The 21,020-nt window shown below is 47.3% G+C and overlaps 2 protein-coding genes across 6 annotated transcripts; both read left to right on the top strand.

The window, feature by feature from the left end:
- Positions 1–845: 845 nt before the first annotated feature.
- LOC120756222 (homeobox protein vent1-like) lies at positions 846–9,863 on the top strand. Of its 5 annotated transcripts, none has more exons than XM_040072239.2 (5): positions 846–875; positions 3,029–3,177; positions 5,008–5,197; positions 8,564–9,222; positions 9,334–9,863. In XM_040072239.2, exons 3-5 carry the CDS (start codon positions 5,047–5,049, stop codon positions 9,643–9,645), a joined length of 1,122 nt encoding a protein of 373 aa, XP_039928173.1. In that variant the 5' UTR covers positions 846–875; positions 3,029–3,177; positions 5,008–5,046; the 3' UTR covers positions 9,646–9,863. The 5 variants fall into 5 exon arrangements, with proteins under 5 accessions (XP_039928173.1, XP_039928170.1, XP_039928169.1 ...); XM_040072236.2 differs by lacking the exon at positions 846–875 and adding an exon at positions 994–1,345 and having other exon boundaries at positions 5,011–5,197; XM_040072235.2 differs by lacking the exon at positions 846–875 and adding an exon at positions 994–1,345.
- A 3,426-nt stretch (positions 9,864–13,289) lies between these two features.
- Positions 13,290–19,725, top strand: LOC120756223 (homeobox protein vent1-like). Its single transcript, XM_040072242.1, has 4 exons — positions 13,290–13,444; positions 17,012–18,314; positions 18,476–18,714; positions 19,222–19,725. Exons 2-4 carry the CDS (start codon positions 17,993–17,995, stop codon positions 19,579–19,581), a joined length of 921 nt encoding a protein of 306 aa, XP_039928176.1. The 5' UTR covers positions 13,290–13,444; positions 17,012–17,992; the 3' UTR covers positions 19,582–19,725.
- The last annotated feature ends 1,295 nt before the right edge of the window (positions 19,726–21,020 follow it).

Here is a 21,020-nt window from a genome sequence, read left to right as displayed (position 1 = left end):
CATTAACTTCTGATTAAATCTGTTCTATAATAATGGGGAAAAATGAAATAATCTTGGAATTACTGTATTTTTGATGGAGGAAGAATGAGTGAGTTCCCATAGAACTGTAAAATAATACTACTTTTTAAAAATGGGCAAGACCACGGGAATTAATGGGAAGACAAGGTAAAGAGAATGACAGAGAATCAGCCAGGAAGAGTTTGACACTAGAAGAGTAACTGGAAAAGCTGTCTGAAAATCTGTAAGCTTAGAGACTTATTTAAAAGACTGACATGTTTTTGTCCATGAAGTCATGGTCAAGGTAACTGTCCTAAGAGGTAAAAACATAATGTTGTACATTGAAGTCAATAAATGCCTTGACAACAGATTCTCCTGGCCCAGTTTTATATTTGGTCACTCAGATTCAGATGATGGGCCTCTAAGGTGAATACACAACTGGTTAGTACTTCATTTCAAAGGGTAATTAGCATGCTTGTTAAACTGTGAAAGTGAATTGAGTGGGGTTGGGACTAGCCAGATGTTATGAGTGAAAAGCAGGTGCAGATCCCTCAGGGACAAGGCACAAAATAAGTGAGAGCTTTGGCTTTATCGAAAGCGCAGCGTTCCCACAGTGGGAATCCTGGAGCACCACCCAAATGAGGACCCAATGCACTGGAGCCCTGCTCAGGAGTGACGCTCCAAGGAGAATGCTGTGGGGGTGAGCAAAGAAATCTGTGCTAATTAACATTCCACACATCTGCAATGTCCTGTTTTGCTCATTAGCTGCCCCGTGCAATGCAGGTGCTGCTGTTTGAATTCCAAGGTCTGCAGATGGCCTTCACCTTGGCATCCGTGCAGATGGCGGGGAGCAAATTATTCTGGCTTACAGTAATGAGGTAAAACATGCTCGGTTCTCAACACACCCGGGTGGGAAGAAGGGAACTATCACAGTCACAGTAACAAGATAAACCTGCCTGGGACTCTGCATACTCCAGTGAGGGAGGCAAACTTCCCAGGATTACCAGAAAGCAGTCTTCTCACAGCCTACACTGTATGGAACGTGTAGGAATGTCTCTGAATTTTACTGCTGAAATACAAGGTGGGATGGGGAAAGCACATTTATACAACATAAAAGATTAGAACTCACCATGTTCATCACAGCAGTTTAAATTTCAAATCCAAGTCTTATGGTTTTGAAGGATAAATATTAAATGAAAAATAACTACAGAGGTTCAGTAAAAATCCCTGGGGATCATAACAGATCAGAAGCTGAATGTGAATCCATGTGTACAGTTTGCAAAAAGGAAAGAAGAAGGTGGGGGAAAACACCTGAAGTGTACTACACGAGGGCTGCATGTGACAGAAGGTAACTATTTTGCTCTGTTTGGCAATAGAGAGGCATCAGCAGGAATACTTTACCATTTAGGCGCTGCAGCTAGGATACATACAGTCAAAATGAGAGAGAGTAGAGGACTGCAATAAGTATATACTTAAAAACATAAACTGAGAAAGAATTGGACTTACATAGACAAGACTGGATTGAGCAGACCTGTGAATGTGAACTGTTGCTGTAAAAAAAATGTAGTGGCTGCAGGGTGAGGGATTTTTTTGTTGTTGTTTGGTTGGTTTTGGGGTTTTTTTTTTGTTGGTTTTTTTTTTGTTTTTGGTTTTTTTTTTTTTGTTTGTTTGGTTGGGTTTTTTTGGGTTGTGTGTGTGTGTGTGTGTGTGTGTGTGTGTGTGTTTTGTGAAGTTTAGGCACTTGGTTTTAAAACAAGGCTGATTTTGTTTCAGTTTTTGTGTTGGAAAGCTCCCTGTGAAGCACTGGAATAGTTACTCATCTGTAACACACCTCTAAGATCTGCTTTCCTATGAATTTTTAAGAAAAGTGAGATAAAACTCTGTCATAAGTGCACAGGCCTCTTTGTTCCTGTGAAGCGAGAGGGACTCAGTAGGGATCTTCAGTGAAGTAAATTGTACATAATTCAAATACTTACCTGTAATCAGGGATTTATATGAATTTTATTACTAATTTAATTGTATTCCAGTCACTTCAATTTTCACGGGTTTATTTGCATTCTTCCACTGATGCATACCAAAAGTAGGTGATGCTGTGGGATGAGTTGCTAGAACTGATGTCAAGGATGTTCTAGAGGGATGCTGAATTTCCTTTCCATACATATGCCAATGCAGCGGAAAATGACTCGATGCCAAGAGCAGCAGCAGAGGGACTAGAGGCGGAGCCTACCATGCACATCCATGTGATCCATGTGCCGGGCGAGTCCTTAGCTGCCAGGAGCTGAGTGACCATCCGGGAGCGTTCCACTGCCACATGTGGCACTCAGGGACGTGGTTTAGTAGTAAACTTAGATTATGGGCTGGGCTCGATGGTCTTAGAGGTTTTCTCCAACCTGAATGACTCCCTGATTCTATCATTGCTAAATTTCTCCTACTTCCCTTCCTTTCCGCGGCAGCTTTCTGGGTGTGGAGTCTCGGTACAACCAGGAGATGGCACAAGAGGCTCTCGGCAGCGTTTTACCGCTGGCGCTGCCGAGGGAAGCGTGAAAACCCATCGATCGGCCGTTCAGGTGTCTGCCCAAACCTTGCTCACTAGAAACATGCAAACACAAAATGGCAGGGCGTTTTTTAAATATATTCCTTTTGTAAAATGAACATGTATTTTTATTCAGCGTTCAGCTGCTCCCTTTAATCTTTCAGAGAACGCACACAGACATTGTCATAGTCTTAAATCCTACTGACCTTCTACTGCTGTGTAATACACTCATTTCCATAAAATCTGGAAGAAGAATTACACTGCACTGTCTGGAGGAAACGTAGACATCGAATTGCAGGTTACAGGGGCAGTGTTAAGCATCTTAACCCAACTACATTCCTCACCCACTAAGCCCAGGTTTTCCCTTAGCAGTAAACTAAGAGAATGTCAGGACACGCCTGTGCTCCCTGCTTGGGATAAGTAAAGGCAGACATACAGTGCCATTTATGTTCTGTTGCTACAGTTAAATATCCTGCCAAAGTTATTCTCTTTTTTCAGGAGATAGTAACATTTGCAGGATACTTGATGGAAGTGACTGGAATAAGGAAAATATGAAGAAACGGTGTATAGTGAGGAATACAGAAGAAGGGGGAAATAACTAAAAATGTGGAATGGAGAAGAGCTTTGAAGTCAGTTAAAAAAAAAAGGTAAAGATTATTTCCATTTAACTTGAACAGACTGGTTTTGGAGCAATGCAAACACCTTGTTTATTTTAGGTGTAAGTTAGGGGGGAAGGAAGAGTCAGTAAAACATTTTCACTGCTGAGCCCAACGCATTTCAAAGCAGCATTGTATGTCATGACCAGGATGGGCACAAATCATGATAGATGTCCCAGGGCTGCCAGCTGTGATAGCTCATTCTCCTGCTGACTGACTCATCATGCTCAAAGGCTAACTCTAAAATCAAGGAGGGAAATTACTCATTCTTGAATAGCTGAAATCGAAAAGTTATTCTCACAAATAATAAATGCTTTGGTCAACTTGGTCAATTCTTTCTAAATTTCTTTAGAAAGTATTTGTGGAAAATATGAATGTAATGAAAAATATCAGATTAATTCATTTTTACTTTTATATGTTGATAAATGTAAATTTAGAAGTAATCATCATGAAAAAAAAAAATCATTCAGCAAAGACTGACAAAGAAAAAAACCTTGATGTAAAATGTGAAGTTAGCCTTTCTGCTAGGTTTTGAAAAGATTACAAGGCGTCTAAATGTGTCTAATTGTTTTTAAAGTCTCATTTCTAATCTAAACAGAATTAAACCAACCACAGACTTCTGAGCAGTTTCATTTGAGCAGTGTCCCTCTGGCAATATGATAGTAATGAGTGCTGAAGTAGGATTTACATACCTAAAACTTGAATGGGTTTCCAACTATTAATAGTTTCTCTAGTAATAAATAAATAAACAAACAAAAGACTCTGTTGCTGTACCTTTCTTCTGTAACAACAGCAGTACATGTTCTAAATGTGGTCCTGCTTCGTAATGAATTTGACTTTTTTTAATAAGCTTAAATTTGGGTAAAGAGCCTTTTAAATTACTGATTTCTTTCTTAATATTTGCAGGATGTCTCTGCAGAATATATATATATATATATATATATATTTAAAAACATTTCACTGATCCTCTTTAGCTGCTGGTGTCAGGGTTGTGTTAAGGAGCCATGGGAGCTCTTGGCATTTTGAGTGCTCTGTTGATTTAGATCAATTCCAAACATGATGAGACATTTAATTTTCATCTGTGCATTGTCACTATGTTTATAGCAGGCCCTCCTGGTATTTCTGCACATACGGTTTTTAAATGCCTCATGGAAAAGTAGTTGTTATTCTGTCAAAGAGGAAAGATAATGATAATAATTGATAATTAAGAGATTGGTTGGAGGCCATTTGTAATGCCTTTAAGTCCTAAATAGCGATTACTCGGAAACAGAATGTTTGGATAAACACACCAGGACAAAGACCATGTAAATTGCATAGCAGATGCCAGCAGCCCTTGCTGTCCTGGACGGACCTTCATGGGAAATCTGCATGTCCACAGGTGAACACATGGCCCTTGTGTGGCATAAACTGCCTGGTTTTTACTCTTTGAGTTGCATCACCACCTAGCTACTCATAAGAACCACAAATTCCCTCTACTCTAGTCTCACTGCAATGTTACAGGAGTGGCAAAGTGACAGTCCCTTCCCTTGGTCTTGTGTACCCACTGCAGCAAGGCCAGGTGCTGGCAGCTCTCCCTGGCACCTGTGGGGAACCCAAGGTAGTCACCACCTCAGCTGCTCTCTCTTCAGCTCCCCCATAGCTCCAACAGTGAGGGGATGTCTCAGCACAATCCTGCCCCTCTGCAGGGCTCTGAGCTGCCTTACTAGGGCAGAGCTGAGCTTTGGGCTGGAAGATGTGGAGCCACGATTGATTCTCAAAGGCTGAGATGTAATCCCAGAATATTCCTATTTATTATCTAATATCCAATATTTCTGTGTCTAGTAGGCAGCCAAGTAAGTAGTTCTGCAGAATCTCCTCAACATGAGACCAGTGTTGTGTGGGAAGATTTCTGAAGAGGACGGTGCTGCCTCCCCAAAGAGGGCAGCTGTGTATTCTGCAAACATCTGCATAGAGTATTGCCAATTATCTATGGTAATGGATCTCCAAACTCCTGCTAGTGGCAATCATCTTGGTATGTCTGAGCTCTTTGTCTCTGCCCCCTCTAGCAGCAGAGTAAAAGGTACTATCTGTCCCTGCCCTACTCTGACAAATTTCATTAGCATGAACAGGTTTTCATCCCGTTGGTAATATCACTTGATTTCAAACAGGGTATTTCTGAATCACAGATTAGCAGGAGATTTTCAAACAAGCACTTAATGAATTATAGATAGGAACACAAAGAGGGCAGCTTAAGAATTTTAGATAAAATTAAACTAGCAGCTGTTAAATATTGTAGCAGTCATAACATTCAGAAGTCATCTGTTACCTATCAAGGAGACTTATACATTTTATGTGTAATGGAAATGAGATTTAGTTTAATCTTGTCACACCATGATCAATTTGTGTCTCTGGGAGTTCAGCATTTGACACCATCTTTCTGCAGTGCCATTTACTTCAATACAATGCAATTAATAAACCAGCAGTGTACAAAGATGTAATTTGCAGCTCAGATGGTAAAAAGTCTTTAAATCAGTAAAGGCACATGTATCAGTGGATGATAAAACTCAATATTTTCTATTTTTAGAGCTCCATCTTAGGTTATGTATTCTTTTTGTCCTATACGACAGCTTGTCAAGTGTCTTTATTTGTTGACATAAAGCTGGAAAAAGTAATGTCACAGAAATAGACTCTTTTATATATTTTTAAAAGTATTTCTATGGTGATACATAACTATATATGTTATATATAAGAGTGTAAGTGGGATATATTATTTATACTTATACATAACATTCTGTAAGGACTAAGATGGAAATAATTCTGGGCACATGGGACATATTTATCTCATTGGGATGGGATTGTGCCTCGTCTGTGATGCAGAATGCTGTTTCAGTGATCAGAAATATTTAAATTGAGAAGGAAGCTCGCAGAAAAGTTACACTTTCTTTTTCTGATGTTCGTGAGAATTAGTCCTTGAGAACGGCATTTTGCCTGACTGCAGGGAGACTTGTCAGGAATCTGCAAGCAGGCAGTAGCACTGATATTCCCAGTTCTGCCTGGAGAGGTTGCTGCCAGGCCTCGTGTTAAGTGCAGCTGAGTTGAGGGACTTGTCCTTCAGTAATTCAGAGAGCAGGGCACATTCCTGTATGTCTCCCCTCCATCTCCTGCCTGCTTGGTCTGCTCTGTGAGATAAGTTGCCAACAGAACTGTCTAATGCTCAGAAGCTCTGGTATATTAAAATTCATCCTCAGGTTTGTGGTGGGGGAAGTCTTCACATTTACCTAAAGAAAGGAATAGTTAAGAATCGGAAATATTCAAGGTGGGATGGGGTAGGGGGGGTGGTGGGAGTGTGTTATAAAACAGAAAATTTAAACGCAATCTTGTTTGGTCAAGTAAGCTTTCTAAACTTTCCATTGTTAATCAGAAAATGCTTGGGAATTATAAATGGATGAGGATTCAAATAATTAAATATCAAACAGTTCCATTTGTTTGGTAAAAAAAACCCTCCACAAATACATATACATATATGTGTGTGTGTGTGACAGGCTTTGTCCATGCTAGAAGTGTGTGTGGACTTCTTTAGGCAGATAACATATATGGGAGGCATTAATGCTTGAATGTTTATTTACACATTTTTACACAATTTTTCCTCCAGGAAGCATGTTTAGTAGGCTCAGGCTGCAATGTCAATCCCTACCTACAAAGGCCAGATACAAAGGGCTTCAATAGGGCTCTGGTCATGTATGGTTGTGGTCCTGAATCGGTTATTAGACACCTTTATATAAAGGTGACAATCATGTTTGTATTTTTGTTTGGTTACAGACAACTCTTGAACAGCAAGTCTGTCTTCATCACTGGTAGAGCAAAGTAGGACTCACGCTATGCCATGAAAATGAGCAATCAATGAGAGAGCCTAAAAGGGATTCACAAGTCAAACTTGAATATAGCTCAGTGAAACAATTTTCTAGTGAACAAAAAAATGATAGGATCTCTCAATTAATGGATACAGCAACTATATTTGAAGTGGACAAGTGGTTGAAATGTTTGGTTTAGGAAAAGATTGACCAAGAGGATTTTAATAAAACTTTTACTGGATTAATATAAAGAAAAAATATATCTGCATAATATTAAAATTGAATGCATTAGAAGATTTAGACATAAAGTAATTAAGAGGGTTTTCAAACCTCTGCCTCGTGGACAGTCTAAGAAATAGAACTGTGGTTACAGTAACTGTTATCACAGAGAAGGTGAATGCAGAGAACTGCAGCCAGCGTGGCAGAATAACAGGGTGGCCAAGTCACAGGGTAGACAGCAGAGCCCTGGGTTTGTGTGCAGGTGGTGGCTGAGTGTAAAGCAGCAGGCAAGAACAAGGACAGATAAATAATAACATGTGCAATCATGGTCTCTGGAGGCAGACTGATACCAAGCAGCACTGTGACAGGAATTATCCTGCTCTGTTCTCGAACAGGTGGGGAGGGTGAAAAGGGGAGGGAATTCATGGTTACCCTGCAGAGAAAAACTGCCCATAAAGCACCAAGAGCCTTTTGTCAATATGCTACAGAGGCTTTACTGCAGCAGCCAAGTGTTCCTGTCACACACAAACCCCGAAGATGAACAGAAAGGTTTCTGAAAGACACACTTAAGGTAGTAAGAAGAAAGAGGGATAGTAAGATAGCAGAGAAATCTGGATGACCTGCATAGCTGCAAGAGATCTGGGAGGGAAGATATGACATGAATTCTGTAACTTCAGCAGAACTTTCAGCAGAATGCCAATGCTAAGACAATAATTGTCATTAGTTTGTTAGTCCAGAAGCCATAGTTTTATATAAACGACCGTGAGCCTGTCGATTCATAGAATCCAATGACCTTGACATTTACCCTTTTCTGTTTCACAACCTTCTCCTCCAAAGCCCCTCAGCCTGTGCCTGGTGCTTATAACCTGGCGCTATAACCCAGCGAGTGAGTTCCTCCGCTTGCCCGTCTGAGGCTGTCTCGGGAACGCAGTGCTCAGCCCAGAGGAGCAGGCTTGAGAAGAACAGGGCCTGGTGCTCGAAAAGGAATGGAAAAGCATCTCCAGGAGAGGGGAGATGGGAAACAGCAGCGTCCCCTCTCCCTGCAGCGGGCCGGGGCCGCTGCGCTTCCCCGGGGGTGCATTCCCCAGCGCCGTTTGAGGCTGCTCAGCTCCATAAATGCCATTTGCATGGGGATAGGATGTAACAAGAGCTGTAAATCACTGACGGCGGAGTGAACTCCTCAGGGGCAGACACGACGGAGCCGAGCCTCTGCGAGCTGGGGCAATGTGTGAACGATATCTTTTGTTGGGGGGGAGGACCGATGGCAATTACATGATACTTATCTGGCCCTTTGATGTGTATTTACACAAACAACGTTTTCCTCCGAGAGCTGCGGTATAAAGGACAGGCCCGGGCTCCCCGATACCTCCTTCCCGGCATCTCCGAAGCAAGCCAGGATGACCAAGGCCCCTTTCTCCGTGGAATGGTTGTCCCAGAGCAGCCAAGCTCTCAAGAGCACCGCCGAGGGCTCTCCACACCGAGCATCGTCCGCGGACCACCGGCCCTGCTCCGGCCTCGGCCAGGGCGAGCGGAGCCGGGCGCAGCCCGCGGGCCCGCGGGAAGGGACAGGCGGCAGGAGCAGGGAACGCGTGGCGGCCGCTTCTGCCACAGGTACCGGGACAGCCCGGGGCTCCCGGGCGGGGGGCGGCGGCTCTGGGGCACCCCGGGCCCGGGGAGGCAGCACCGCTCGGGGCCGGAGGAGGCGGGCGGTTCCCCAGGCGGTGCCCGGGCCTGGCTGACCCTTTCCTCCTTGTTCCTGTCCCCAGGAGCGGGCGGGAGGCCATCGGGAGCTGGGCAGCCCGTGCCGGAAGAGGGTCCCGAGTGCCCGGGCCCCGAGGAGCCCTGCGGGCGCGGCGGGCGGCGGCTGCGGACGGCGTTCAGCGCGGAGCAGATCAGCACCCTGGAGAGCTCCTTCCAGCGGCAGCAGTACCTGGGCGCGGCCGAGCGCCGGCAGCTGGCGGGCAGGATGCGCCTCTCCGAGGTGCAGGTGAGCGGGGCGCGCCGTGGGCCCGGCGAACGGCGACAGCGCCGCTCCAAACAACGAGATGAACGAGCCCGAGCGCCCTTCTAACCAACCTCGTCTTTTCTCCTCCTCCAGATCAAAACCTGGTTTCAGAACCGCCGGATGAAGCTCAAGCGGCAGCTGCAGGAGATGAGGACGGAGCCCTTCTGCAGCCCCGCTCTCCCTTACGGACCCCAGGGCGCTGTGGTGCCCTTGCCGCTCACATACGTGCCCCGGCCCCCGCCTCTGCCCCGGCAAGGGGCCGCCTCTGAGGGCTTCGCTTTGGCGGCCCTGCCGGCACCCGCCCTGGACCTCAGCAGCGCCTGCAGGGCACAGCCGGTCGGCTTTTGGGCAGCGCCCTGCTTTGTAGGGTACCGGGACCCCAGAGCTTTCTTGCTGGGTGTCTGACCCTCTGGTACGAACGGTGACCGAAGAGGATTTGCACTACTGAGAGATATCTGGGCTGCCCTCGTCTGTAACTGCCTGGTGGAGTTATGAAGCAGCACAGATCTAAACATTTACAAAGACATGCTGGACAATCTGAATTATGGACCTCAGGCCCTTACATCTATAGGCAACTGTAAAATATAAATGGGGTGGGACAAATAATAATATAAATGGAACCTTTTAATAAACCTATTTTTTTTTTCCCAGCTTTCATGTGAATTCCTTTCTCGAGGATTGTAGAGGTATTCATCCTGCCCCAAATGAAAGATCCTCTTCATTTAAAGAAGCATAAACTTCTTATCTAGATTTGTTCTTCCCCCCTGCGATTTACTCTGCGGCTAAGTGCAAAGAAATGTGATTTTCCCTCTGTCTTCTAAAGCAGGTATCCAACCCCTTCAGCTACTTACTAGATTAGATTTTCTGTCATGGAACTGCACTTTTAGCCAAATATTTCGTGGACGCACCTGTTACTTAAAACTGGGCTTGCTATAGTAAAACAGATGCTTTTAGAATTTAAAAACTTACTTTCTAAATAAATATAATATTATATCCACGTCTTTATGAGCTGCCTCAGTGGATTAATAAGAACCTCTTACCTAAATAGATAATGGAACGGATAATGAAATTTCTTACCTACAAAACATCTATTATCTAGTCATCTCACATGCAGTTATTGGGGTACGAGGGTGATGATCAAAAGAATTTTAACGTCCCAAAGGTGGGTTTCCATGAGTGGCAATAAAATTCCTTACCACTGTGCCATGCCTTTTAAAATTTGGATAATAAGCTAGTAAATTGATGATCAAAATGGCTTGATTTCAGGCCAGAAAAAGGGCTCTGAAATGATCTTTGGCTGTAAGTTGAAGTAAATCTTTCAAAGTTAATTGTCAACTAACATGAAAAGAGCAATAAAAATTTCCATCACTTTAGAGGTGATCTGGGGGGCTATTAGAAATTTCCGGCACACTGGTAATTTCAACTCCTGTAAGGAATGGTCTGAGGGTTCTGTCAGCCTCCCTGAATATCTTTTGTATACAGGGGCCAATCTGCCACTTGAGTACCCCTGACTGTTTAAAAGCAATATTATGTGCTGCTGTGGGCAGTGGGCTTTGCAGTCACCTCTGGAAGTCTCCTTGATTATTTTGTAACTTACGCTGTATTTTTCTAGTCTTTTGAGATATTAGTATTTGTTTACAATTGCGCAAATCCTATGTCTCTAATGCAGGAGTTTAAGCTAAATTCAAAAGGGTGCTATCAACCTTGCTGAGATCTCAGGAACGTTATGCAGTTATGGATTAAGGAAATTTGTTGACACATAAGTAAAATTCCCATTCGATGGAGGCTTATTTCTCGAAGTCAGGTATAATTAAACGGTAATATTGCTTTGAAGAAATCTCTCTGACTCTTTCAAATGTCATTAAGGAACTGGGGTGTCTCCAGAAGGAGCTGCAATCCTGAATATTTTCTTCTGCTGTAAAGCAGTTGTGTTTAAAACATCAAAACCGTCAATGCAAATAAATCTACAATTTAAAAAAAAGTATTATGCATTAGACCCTATATGGCTATTCTGTTTTCAAGGGACTAATGGTTGAAGGGTTAGGTGTTCCATCCCTTTATAATCTTGTATGGCCACAGAGGAGAGGCCCACCACTCCTCCAAATGCTGCTCTCAGCGCGTACCAAAGGAATAATGGTGATAACCCTTCCTGCTTTCAGAAGCCAGAGAAGGGGTCCAGGGAGCTGGGCGTGAAGGGATGGAGCACTCTGAGGGCACCGGGACTACCCGCAGCGTTCCGGGAGCGCCCCAGCCCCGGATCCCGGACCAAATGGGGGAGGGCGAAAGGGAAGTGGGCACGGGCAGCACCGCAGCTGGGCCCGGGGAAAGTGAGAGACAGATGGAAAAGCTCAGGAGGAGCGAGGAAAGAACAAAGCGCTCCCGCCTGCGGAGGGGAGCTGTTTCCTGGGAGGGGAACTGCGGGGACGGAGTTTGTGCAGGGGAGGAGGGTGTGGTCGTCCCCCACCCCAACGGTGAAAAAGGAGAGACAGGAGCACACCTTATCGGGTCCCCATGCCCCGGCGAGAAGTGATCTGGGGCGGCTCTGAATGAGCCCTCATGACCCGGCTCTGCCCTCCCGACCCCCGGGCTGGGCTGTCCCGTCCCACGGGCGAGCGGCCCGGGCTGCCCTGCCCGCACCCGAGCTGGGCTCCACCGCGTCCAGCCGTGCCCGAGCGGGGCAGCAGCTGCCCGTCCGTGCAGAGCCTCCGAGCCGGGCAGAGACAAGCGGTGCTGCCGGGGGCAACACGAGGCGCTGCCATCCCTGCCGTGATTAAAGCCGGCGGGGTTTGTGGGGACCGCGCTGGGACAAGCGGGGCCGCGGGGCGGTCTCGGGATGGGGCTCAGCGTGCGCGGGGTGTGCGCGGCTCCCCGTGCCCGGGCTGAGGCCTCCGGCTTTCGTGCCAGGGGTGAGCGCTGCTTAGCCAGAGTAACGGCGCATCCCAGCCCCGGGCGTACGAGCTGCAGGGAGGCTAGCGAGGCAGAAGCCGATCTCTGTTCGAAAGAGTGCTAATGATCACTTAACATAATGACTCCTTGGCCGTGGGTATGCTCAGCAAGCACGCGAAATACCTTGCCGGTGTTTTGGCGGGGCCAGCTTGCAAATGTTGCGCTCTTTCCCGGTAATTGCTCAAATGAAAGCTGTCCAACTCCGGCATTAAAATGTGAATGCTCGTTTTCGCTTTGATCTGAGAGAAAGAAACTCGGACTTCACGCTTTATTCCTTCTTGTTTGCACTTCCCCTTCACTGTGTTTTAGCCCTGGCAACAGTAAAGGGGCGCTAGGGCCAGTGCAGGCCCCTGGACTGTGCCAGCCCCTCGCAGGAGATCGGAGCGCTCCGGCTCCGCACCCGCCGCAAGCCTCGCAGCAGAGCCCCTCAAGGCCCGGCAGCGAGGCGGGGAGCACCCCGCCTTTGTGTCTTCAATCGCACCACAATAACCCAGCCCCGGAACGCTCTCCGGCAGCGCAAAGCGGTGTGGGCAAGTCAGCTACAAACGGGAAGAAGAAGAAGGAAAAAAAAAAAAAAAATCTGAGTCGATTAGCTGGGGAGGAGTAGTTTAATGCTCGTGGGGTGAAATTGTCGGAACCCCCTGGGCCGGCGGCCCTCGAGAAAGAGGCTGTATAATCTGGAAACTGGGCTGCCCGGGGTGGAAAAGGGGATGGGAGGGGAAAATTGCCAGAGCGCTAACTTCAAAGCCCTTCTCCCCTGCAGTGCGTGCGCGGAGGGGGAGAAACCTGATCGAATTAACACCGCGGGGCTGGGGAGCCGCCAGCGACCGCGCTCGGAACCGCCCGTCCCAATTTGGCTAAAGCAGCCATCAGGGGATGGCAATAGGACCGGGGTGTATCGCTTCCCTGCAGCTCCCAGACACGGTGGAGCCACTCCAGGGACCTCTTTACAAACTAGGTGAAATTTTTCGGCGTTGTGTGCTAATCGAGAGAGATCTCGCACTGTTAGGCCATTACATCTAATTGCTGCCCATTATCTCTTTCTTTGATACTCAATTAGATGACAATTAACTTGATAAATCTCACCGAAGTGGAGGGGGGAAGAAAGAGGAGAGACTTCTTGGTCTCGACATGTTCCTTGTGTAGGTTTTTCTACCCTTCCTTTATATTTGTGTCTAAAATTCCCAGGCTTCGACCTAGTGTTATCCTCTAATAGTGCCTCGTAGGGAGCTAATCCCAGCGTCTCTTCGGCATTCAGGTACGCTAAGTACTTTCATTCTTATTTCAGCTCTTAGTTATTCTGCCTGAGCAATTCTGAACAACTGTGGAGGTGTCACAAGTCCTCAGGCAATGCGGGGATGGCGTGCATAGAAATACAAGTACTAGTTTGTTTGGAGCTAACTTGTACTTAACTTGTCTAGGTGCTTTGTCCATTAGCTCTGCAAAGCACTCAAAAACATTTCCCCCATAAATCGTTTTTAATGCAAAGTGCATGTTTGCTCCCACAGTCGCTGAATATCTGGGCTTGCAGCGTGTGAGTTGGGAGGGAAGAGGGTGCAGCGCTGCCGGCTGAGTCAGGAGCATTTGTCATTTATTGTGTGTTAGCCCGCATTGTTCCCGTGGGCAAAGGAGCTGCGGGGTGATGGCACTGTTAGTGTTCACGGGTACTTCAAACAGAAAAGCAACTATTCCCAAACAATCGATCTCGTTGATGCCTAATTGACTATCTAATAGCACCTATCAGGACATCAAAGGAGACGCTGAATAACCAAGTTAGCATTTCCAAAGGGGAGCAGCGGAGGGTACAAACAGCCGTCAGCTGTCCCAGGGCCAGGAGCCCAGCCCGGGCCCTGCGGCTGCCTGTGCGCATGGGGCTCCTGGGGCCCCTTCTGCAGCACAGCGAACTGCCTTGTCTTGCCTGCGCTTCCAGCCGTGTTAAAACCCCGTTCCTTACAATGAGTTTACTTACCTCTCGAGGGCTGCTGCACTTCCCTAGGCTCTCTCCTCCTGCCCATTTGTGCAGCTAAGCATGCCTTTTGTGGGGTTCGACTGTTGGGGTCTTTTTGGTTTGGGTTTGTTGGGTTTTTCGCTTTCTCATAGTGGAGTGGGTGGCTTTGCAGTTGTTTTTATTACATCCCCTATCATCTCCACTTCTTCCGTCAAGAAGGTATTGGAAAATCTGTGTTTTTCATAAACATAATTGGGATCTGCCTATGACTGGGCTGCTATCCCACATGTGGTGGCCTAGTATATCAGCTCTCAATCTATGATAAATACTATGATAGTTTGGTCTGTATGTTGTTTTGGGGTTTTTGTCTGGGTTTTTTTCTTTTTTCCCCTCATGGTCTACTTAGAGACATGGCTAGCAGATAGAAAGTTTGCAACACGAAGATTTGCCTAAATGGTTTTCTTTGGCGCACTGACAGCATTCCTGGGCTGTCAAAACAAAAGTGCGTCAGCACCTGGCAAAGGATGAGTGCCTAGTGTCTTGTGCAGGAGATGCTGCAGCCTGAACGATGGGCCGGACCTCCCTTAGGCAATACCTTTATGCTGTAGGGCTGCTGCGGTCCTGCCTGTTCCCATGGGTTTATATTCCATGTGTGTCCAAAGCCCCAGATGAAATATTCCCAGGCATAGCAGTGAGAGAAATCTACCATTTGTCCTCAGAAGTCTTGTAGAGCTCACAGGAGAAGAGCAGTCTGTCCTGACAGTCGTATCTGGAATTCTCACATCCTGCTGTGAATCACTGCACTGACATTCGGTGTATCACACCGAGTTACAAGAGTGCAGAAGTTTTCAGTACATTTCTGGAAGCAGCAAGCCTGTTTCTTACATTTGTAAGGCTTAAATACAAAGGCAGAACAATAAATAGATTGAAATGTAATTTGGAGAAATGGGTCCACTATGTTCTTAATATACCACATGTAAGAACAATCCATTCATTTTTCAATATAGTACAACATTCTGAAGTTCTGAGTATACAGAATTCTATAGGAGCATACATAATTTTCCCTGAGAATTTAGATTTAGTTTTCATCATGTTTATATATCACATCAGTTGAACGCTGTAAGAATTTCACATGATATAAAATAATTGATTGGGAGTAAATTTGTGTGTCATATGAGCCTCATATTACTGCAAGGCAAGGGGAAGATTTTACTGCAGATGCAGCACCTCTGCCCACCCTGGGTCGTTAGAGTTTTCAAGTTTCTCAAGCTGCCACCTCTTTCTAATGGGAACTACAATAGCCACATAACACCTTCCACATTTTTCCCATCTGTTCCAGGACTTTGTGGTCCACAGATGCAGCTACTTTCATCTGGAGTGGGGGGGATCCTAATGTTGGGTTTAAATATCTCGCTAAATAGGCAATTCAGAAAGGTGTCTAATAAAAAACAATCAGTTTTCATTGACTTACAGCCAACAGTGGGACAGGTCGGTTGCTTCCCTGCATTCCCAAGTCAAAGGAGGGGGAGAAAATGGCAGCAGCTCTTCAGGGTTAATATCAGTTCCCTTCTATAAGACACATAAAGCATCAATGCAAATGTTGGTCTGTTTGGGCACAGGACTGAGTGGTCATCTCCTGTCTGGTTCAATTTTGGCAGCTGGAGATGAAGTGTCTCTCCCAGAGGGCAGTCGCTGCGTGTTTCTGTGTGCCCAGGTGAGGGGCCTGCAGGGCGTGGGGGACCCAAGGCTGCCTGGCTTGGCACAGGTTCTTTCTGCTGGAGGAGCGGTGGGGCAGGCTGCCCTGCTTGCTGGGTAGGGATGTGCTCAGTTTAGGAGCTCCTGAACACCAGTGGTTCTCGTGTATTGACTCTTCTTTTTGGTGAGGTAGCCAGACTCTGCAGATAGCACTCACTGCTTTACCAAGGACAGCTTGGTGTGAATGAGTTTCTATGTGGCAGAACATAGAAAAACAGTGAGTTTTTCTGCTTGGATTTGTCCACATATGCGGTTATTCAGAAATTGCTGTTCTGAAATAAGATGAGATAACATAGTGATGCATTTGATTCAGAAAAAAGAGGGACCGAACACAAGTGGAATAGTTATTAAGTCCCGAAGTTATTCAAATTAATGTGCAGCTCTTAGTTCATTTGGGGGAACAGTGACTGACCTATCTCTGCTTGACCAAAATGTGTCTAGGATTTAAATGTTCGTGTTGCAGCGGTTTTGGTTGGGTCAGTGGCACTCACAGGTATGCGGTTCTGCTCCAGGGTAGGATCCAGCTTTTTTCAGCTGGGCACTTGCATTGGCTTGTGCATATCAGCCAAAATGACAGCCTTGTGCCAGCAGTAAGTGAAATTCCTTTAGTGGCTGCACTCAGCATCCCTTCAAGAGCAGGGTGATGTCTCTGTCGGGGCTGTGCCGAGGCAACAACAGCCTTTTCCCATCCCTGCCCTGAGGGGATGGTGTTGCAAGCAAAGCTGCAGGAGGCATGCAGCTCTTGGGCTCTGTGGGCTTGGTAAGGTGTTTGCATTGCTCAGGTGCCTAGGCTTTATCCCTCCCCCGGGGCCAGTGTGGGGATAAGCCGACTTTGTGGGATCCGGAGGGGTCGATAACCATGTATCCATTCCCGCGGCCACGGAGTTACGGGAACACCTGAGACAATGAAAATGAATAGCACGAATATGAAGGGGTTTTTGTTGTTGTTGTTGTTGTTGTTTTTAATATGATTTTCATTTAAAACAAACAAACAAACCCTGGGGAGGTGTTTTAATTGGGGTTTGGTTGACTTTTTGTTTGTTTGTTTGTTTTGTTTTAAGACAAAATAAACCCTTAACGTTGCCCTCGTGCGTGGCAACCTAGATTATTGCTGTGTTTTAGAAAGAAACAGGCTGCCTCCCCGTTAGACCCAGGGTTATGGTGTCCACTCCTTCCGGTGATGCATCTGAGCAGGAACTCTGAGGATTTTGGAATCGTCATTGAAATTGAGGTCCTACCGGTGCATTTAGCCAGATAGAGGGATTGGCGTTCGCTTCCATTCTCCTTTGGGCGAGGGTTAGAATGTGAGTTATTCAAGTATGGCTACTGCCGGTGTGCTCGTGGTCGGTGTGGTATTTTTTACTGGCGTGACCAAAAGCCCGGTGAAGTTGAACAAAAGAAGAACCTGGAGACGGGCTGAGCTGCCGAGACGCCCCCTTCCCCCAACCAAGCTGTGCTGGGAGATGTCTTGGTATCCTCCCCGCATTACAAGGGCACCGTCCTTCTCGGGAGGCGGCCTATGGATTGGGGCCGTATGAAGCTGATGAGGTGCGAGCTCCGCAGCTCACTCAGTGCTTTGATCACAACGACTGGGAAGATGGATTTTCTGGCCAGACAGACGGCGCCAAGTTCAAGCTGAGAGGGCCCGAGGCTCTGCTCACCCCCAGCCTGGCTCTAGCCCGGGAAGTGAGGGCTGAGCCTGGTGGATAGGGACTTCTGGACATTGGCCCCCCACGGCTTTTCCCAGGGAGGGAGAAGGACAGCGGGGTTGGCAGGCTCTACCCAAGGTTCCTTATCCCTCACCCTGCCCCGTGGGTGTGGGTCTCGGGGCTGCTTTCGGGTATCTGTGCAATGTGGCACCCCGCGACTGAAAAGGGCGCGGTGAAGCGGCGCTGCCAGCGGCAGCCACGGCGTCTTTAGACGCCCATTTGCGGGGCAGGGGCTGCCCCTGCCCTGCCCTCCAGGGGAGAGGGGCAGCTTTGCACTTCAAGGGGGTTTCCCCGGCCCCGCAGACACGCCGGAGCCGAGGGCTGTAGACATTTGCCAGACGTGTGAACTTCCCTCCTCGCTGGTAGCTGTTATCTCTGCTCGATTCCCACTTTGATGTGCGTTCGCACTTACGAACGACCCCTCCCGGGACGGAGCGCCCATATAAAGAGCGGGCCGCGGCCGTGGCTAACCCAGCCCCTCATCGCCATGGATCAGGCCCAGATCTCTTCGGCAGAGACCAAGCCCCACGGGGTGAGGCCCCACATCTGCTGTGTGCCTCCTCCCCGCGCCCCCACCTCCCTGGGCAGTCCCACCCTTCTGGTGAGAGCCAAGCCCCGACGGGCCAGCCCCCAGCCCGCGGACAGCGAGCCCTGCGCGGCGGAGCGGAGCCGGGACCGTCCCCGGGATATCACCGACCGCTGCCCGTCGGAGCCAGGTGGGTGTGGAGGGAACGGGCACAGAGAGGAGGGGGGGCGGGCCGGGGACTCGCCGGGATCCAGGCTCCCGCCGGTGCAACAGCCTGGCAGGGCTGAGGGGCGGCGGAGGCGCTGCCCGGCCGGACAGGGCCCTCACGGCCGCTCCTTCTCCTCCGTGCAGCTCCCGACGGCGGCTGGCTCAGCGCCGACGAGTCCTCGGGCTACGAGAGCGAGAGCGCGGGCGGCGAGCGCGCCGGGGCCGCGGCGGCGGGCGGGAGCCGCGGGCGGCAGCGCCGGGCGCGCACCGCCTTCACCTCGGAGCAGGTCTGCCGGCTGGAGAAGACATTCCAGCGCCAGAAGTACCTGGGCGCCACGGAGCGAAGGAAGCTGGCGGCCGCCTTGCAGCTCTCGGAGATCCAGGTTAGTCCCGCGGGAGTGGATTCTTCCCGGCCCCGTTGGGCAGGAGCAGCCAGGGTCGGCGGTTCCGCATCCTGGCTTTCCTGCGATGAACACTCTTGAGTTTAGTAAGAGCTTTACGGTGTGGGAGTGGGGTCCCTCGGGGATTAACGAGTGAGCACTCGGGGAGATTTGCTGCCCTTTCTATCGGGAAGCTATCGAAGTTTTTTTTATTATTTCTTAGTGAGGTAAACTGTCCTGGATATACGGCGATCTGCATGTAGACCATGCAGAGCTCTGTCTTGTCTTAATGACCCTGATTATTGTAACATCCCTGAGTGCAGCCACTCTTCCCTCTACATCCCCCAGGTCCTCTGCCTTCTGCCAAGTGGCACGAAGGCATCAGTCCAGCTGTGTCAATTCCATCTGAAGCAAATGGCTAAAGCAGCTGAGATACGCTATTTTCTCATTATCTTTAGGCGAAGTCCCTGATTTGTCTCCTGCATCCCTTTCTTCTTTTTTGTTTCTTAGATTAAGACCTGGTTTCAGAACCGGAGGATGAAACTGAAGAGGCAGATACAGGACCAACAGCACAGCCTCGTGTCCCCTGTTCCTGTCCACAGCTACGCCCCGGGGACCTCACCAGCTTTGTTCCAGGATGGTCTCCACTATCCCTTTGCTGCCCAGCACCAGAGACTCCTGCCTTTTACCCCGGTGCCCGCTGTGCAGTTCAGCTTCTCCTTTCCCAGATATGATGCATCACAAAGCACCTACCACTTTATGGCAAATGAACTGCCCTACTACCATCAACACCTTCTTCCTCATCCTTCTTTCCATCCAGCCATTCAGAACAAAATGGACAGGCAATGCCACCCTGTATACGCATTATAGTGAAAAAGCAGTGTTTTATGCTGTAATGTATTTCATGCCTGATTTGGAAGAATGTCTTTATTATTTAAAGTTAAACGTGAACATGAATAATTTTATATTTGATAATTAATGTTAAAATATCAATCTAGTCTTAAGTGTGTTATGAAGAGAGTTTTCATTGTTCTCCTCCAGTTTTTTAATAAAAGTGTATATATATATATAAATAAAATATGAAGAGAGTTATATGTGTCAGCTGTATAAAAGGTTGCACCTGTACAATGCAAACTGCAGTGGTCACTTGTCCTCCTGTAAAGGTAATGGATATAATGGTTAAATACATTTTGTTTGACTTTCCTACCCTCGCACCGAGATTATCTATCTGTTAAAAATGTTTGGTAGCCTGGACAGAAGCAGTTGCACCCTGTTACCCTGCACTGTGCTTTAAACCAAGTGCATTCTCCAGAAGGATACACTGTCAGTGAGTTTTTCTTCTGGATATGAATCAAATATTAAAAGTCCAGTCCTGTCTTCCATGTGAAGGCAGCCAGAGGTAATAATATTAAGTCAGCATGTCTTTAAACAGGGATTAATGGATCAGGCTTTCCTTATGGACTTTTAAAGTTTTACATTTGCCAAAACAAACACTAGGCAAAAAACTTTCAGGTGTAATTGTGTCTATTTCAAAGTCATATCATCTGAACGGGGTTGTAACCTGAAAATTTGGCCTTTGTCTCACCACTAGAAAACAATTATAATTGTGTACTTTGCAATTTGCACTTTTTTAGCAATTTGATAATTTAAACATGTAAAGTTTTGTTTTAGTGATCTTGAAATATGTAGGGGATTTTTAGCCCTTGCTGGGATTGGTGTTTACCCCTAAAAGCACTAAGGTAACACTTACTTCTTAGTCTAGATTTTAATGAAGTTTCATTAATTCACTTGTAAGGGCTTTTAAATGCATTACTTGGTCCTTTCATTGCAGTCTAATTTCCACCCTCCACCCTCTAATTCAGTGAGTCATCAAGAGTTTCGATGTAATAGCCTAGGGGATTCTCACTTGTGGAAAAAAAAAAACCACTTGAAAGGGGTAAAGGGAATTTTCTGTAGTGTGTTCAAAGTGACCGAGAAATACCCAGGTTGTTCCCTTCGGCTGTCTGGTTGTGTCACGGATCAGCGCTGCCCTGGTGGGACACAGAGAGGGGGTGTGGCGGGGGAAATTCCTTCGAGTGTCTCCCAGTTTCCCCTCCTCCCTGTTGTCTACCAAACGGGATGGAGAGGGGAGCTGGGGAGGAGGGTACATGGACAGGGAGGGTGGAGGGAGAAGAGGGGAAAGGGAATGATAGCACAAAGTTGTAGCATGCCCCTTTTTTTTGCCTTGTGAGCAGAGGAAGGGAGGGTTTGGGTTTCTTGGTGGCGATGTGGGTTTTTTTGTTTGTTTGTTTTTGTGGTTTTTTTTTTTT

This window comes from Hirundo rustica, chromosome 8, assembly GCF_015227805.2.
Source record: "Hirundo rustica isolate bHirRus1 chromosome 8, bHirRus1.pri.v3, whole genome shotgun sequence".
Lineage (NCBI taxonomy): Eukaryota > Metazoa > Chordata > Aves > Passeriformes > Hirundinidae > Hirundo > Hirundo rustica.
The sequence above is the reverse complement of the archived record's forward strand: the minus strand, read 5'-3'. Positions and strand labels throughout refer to the sequence as shown.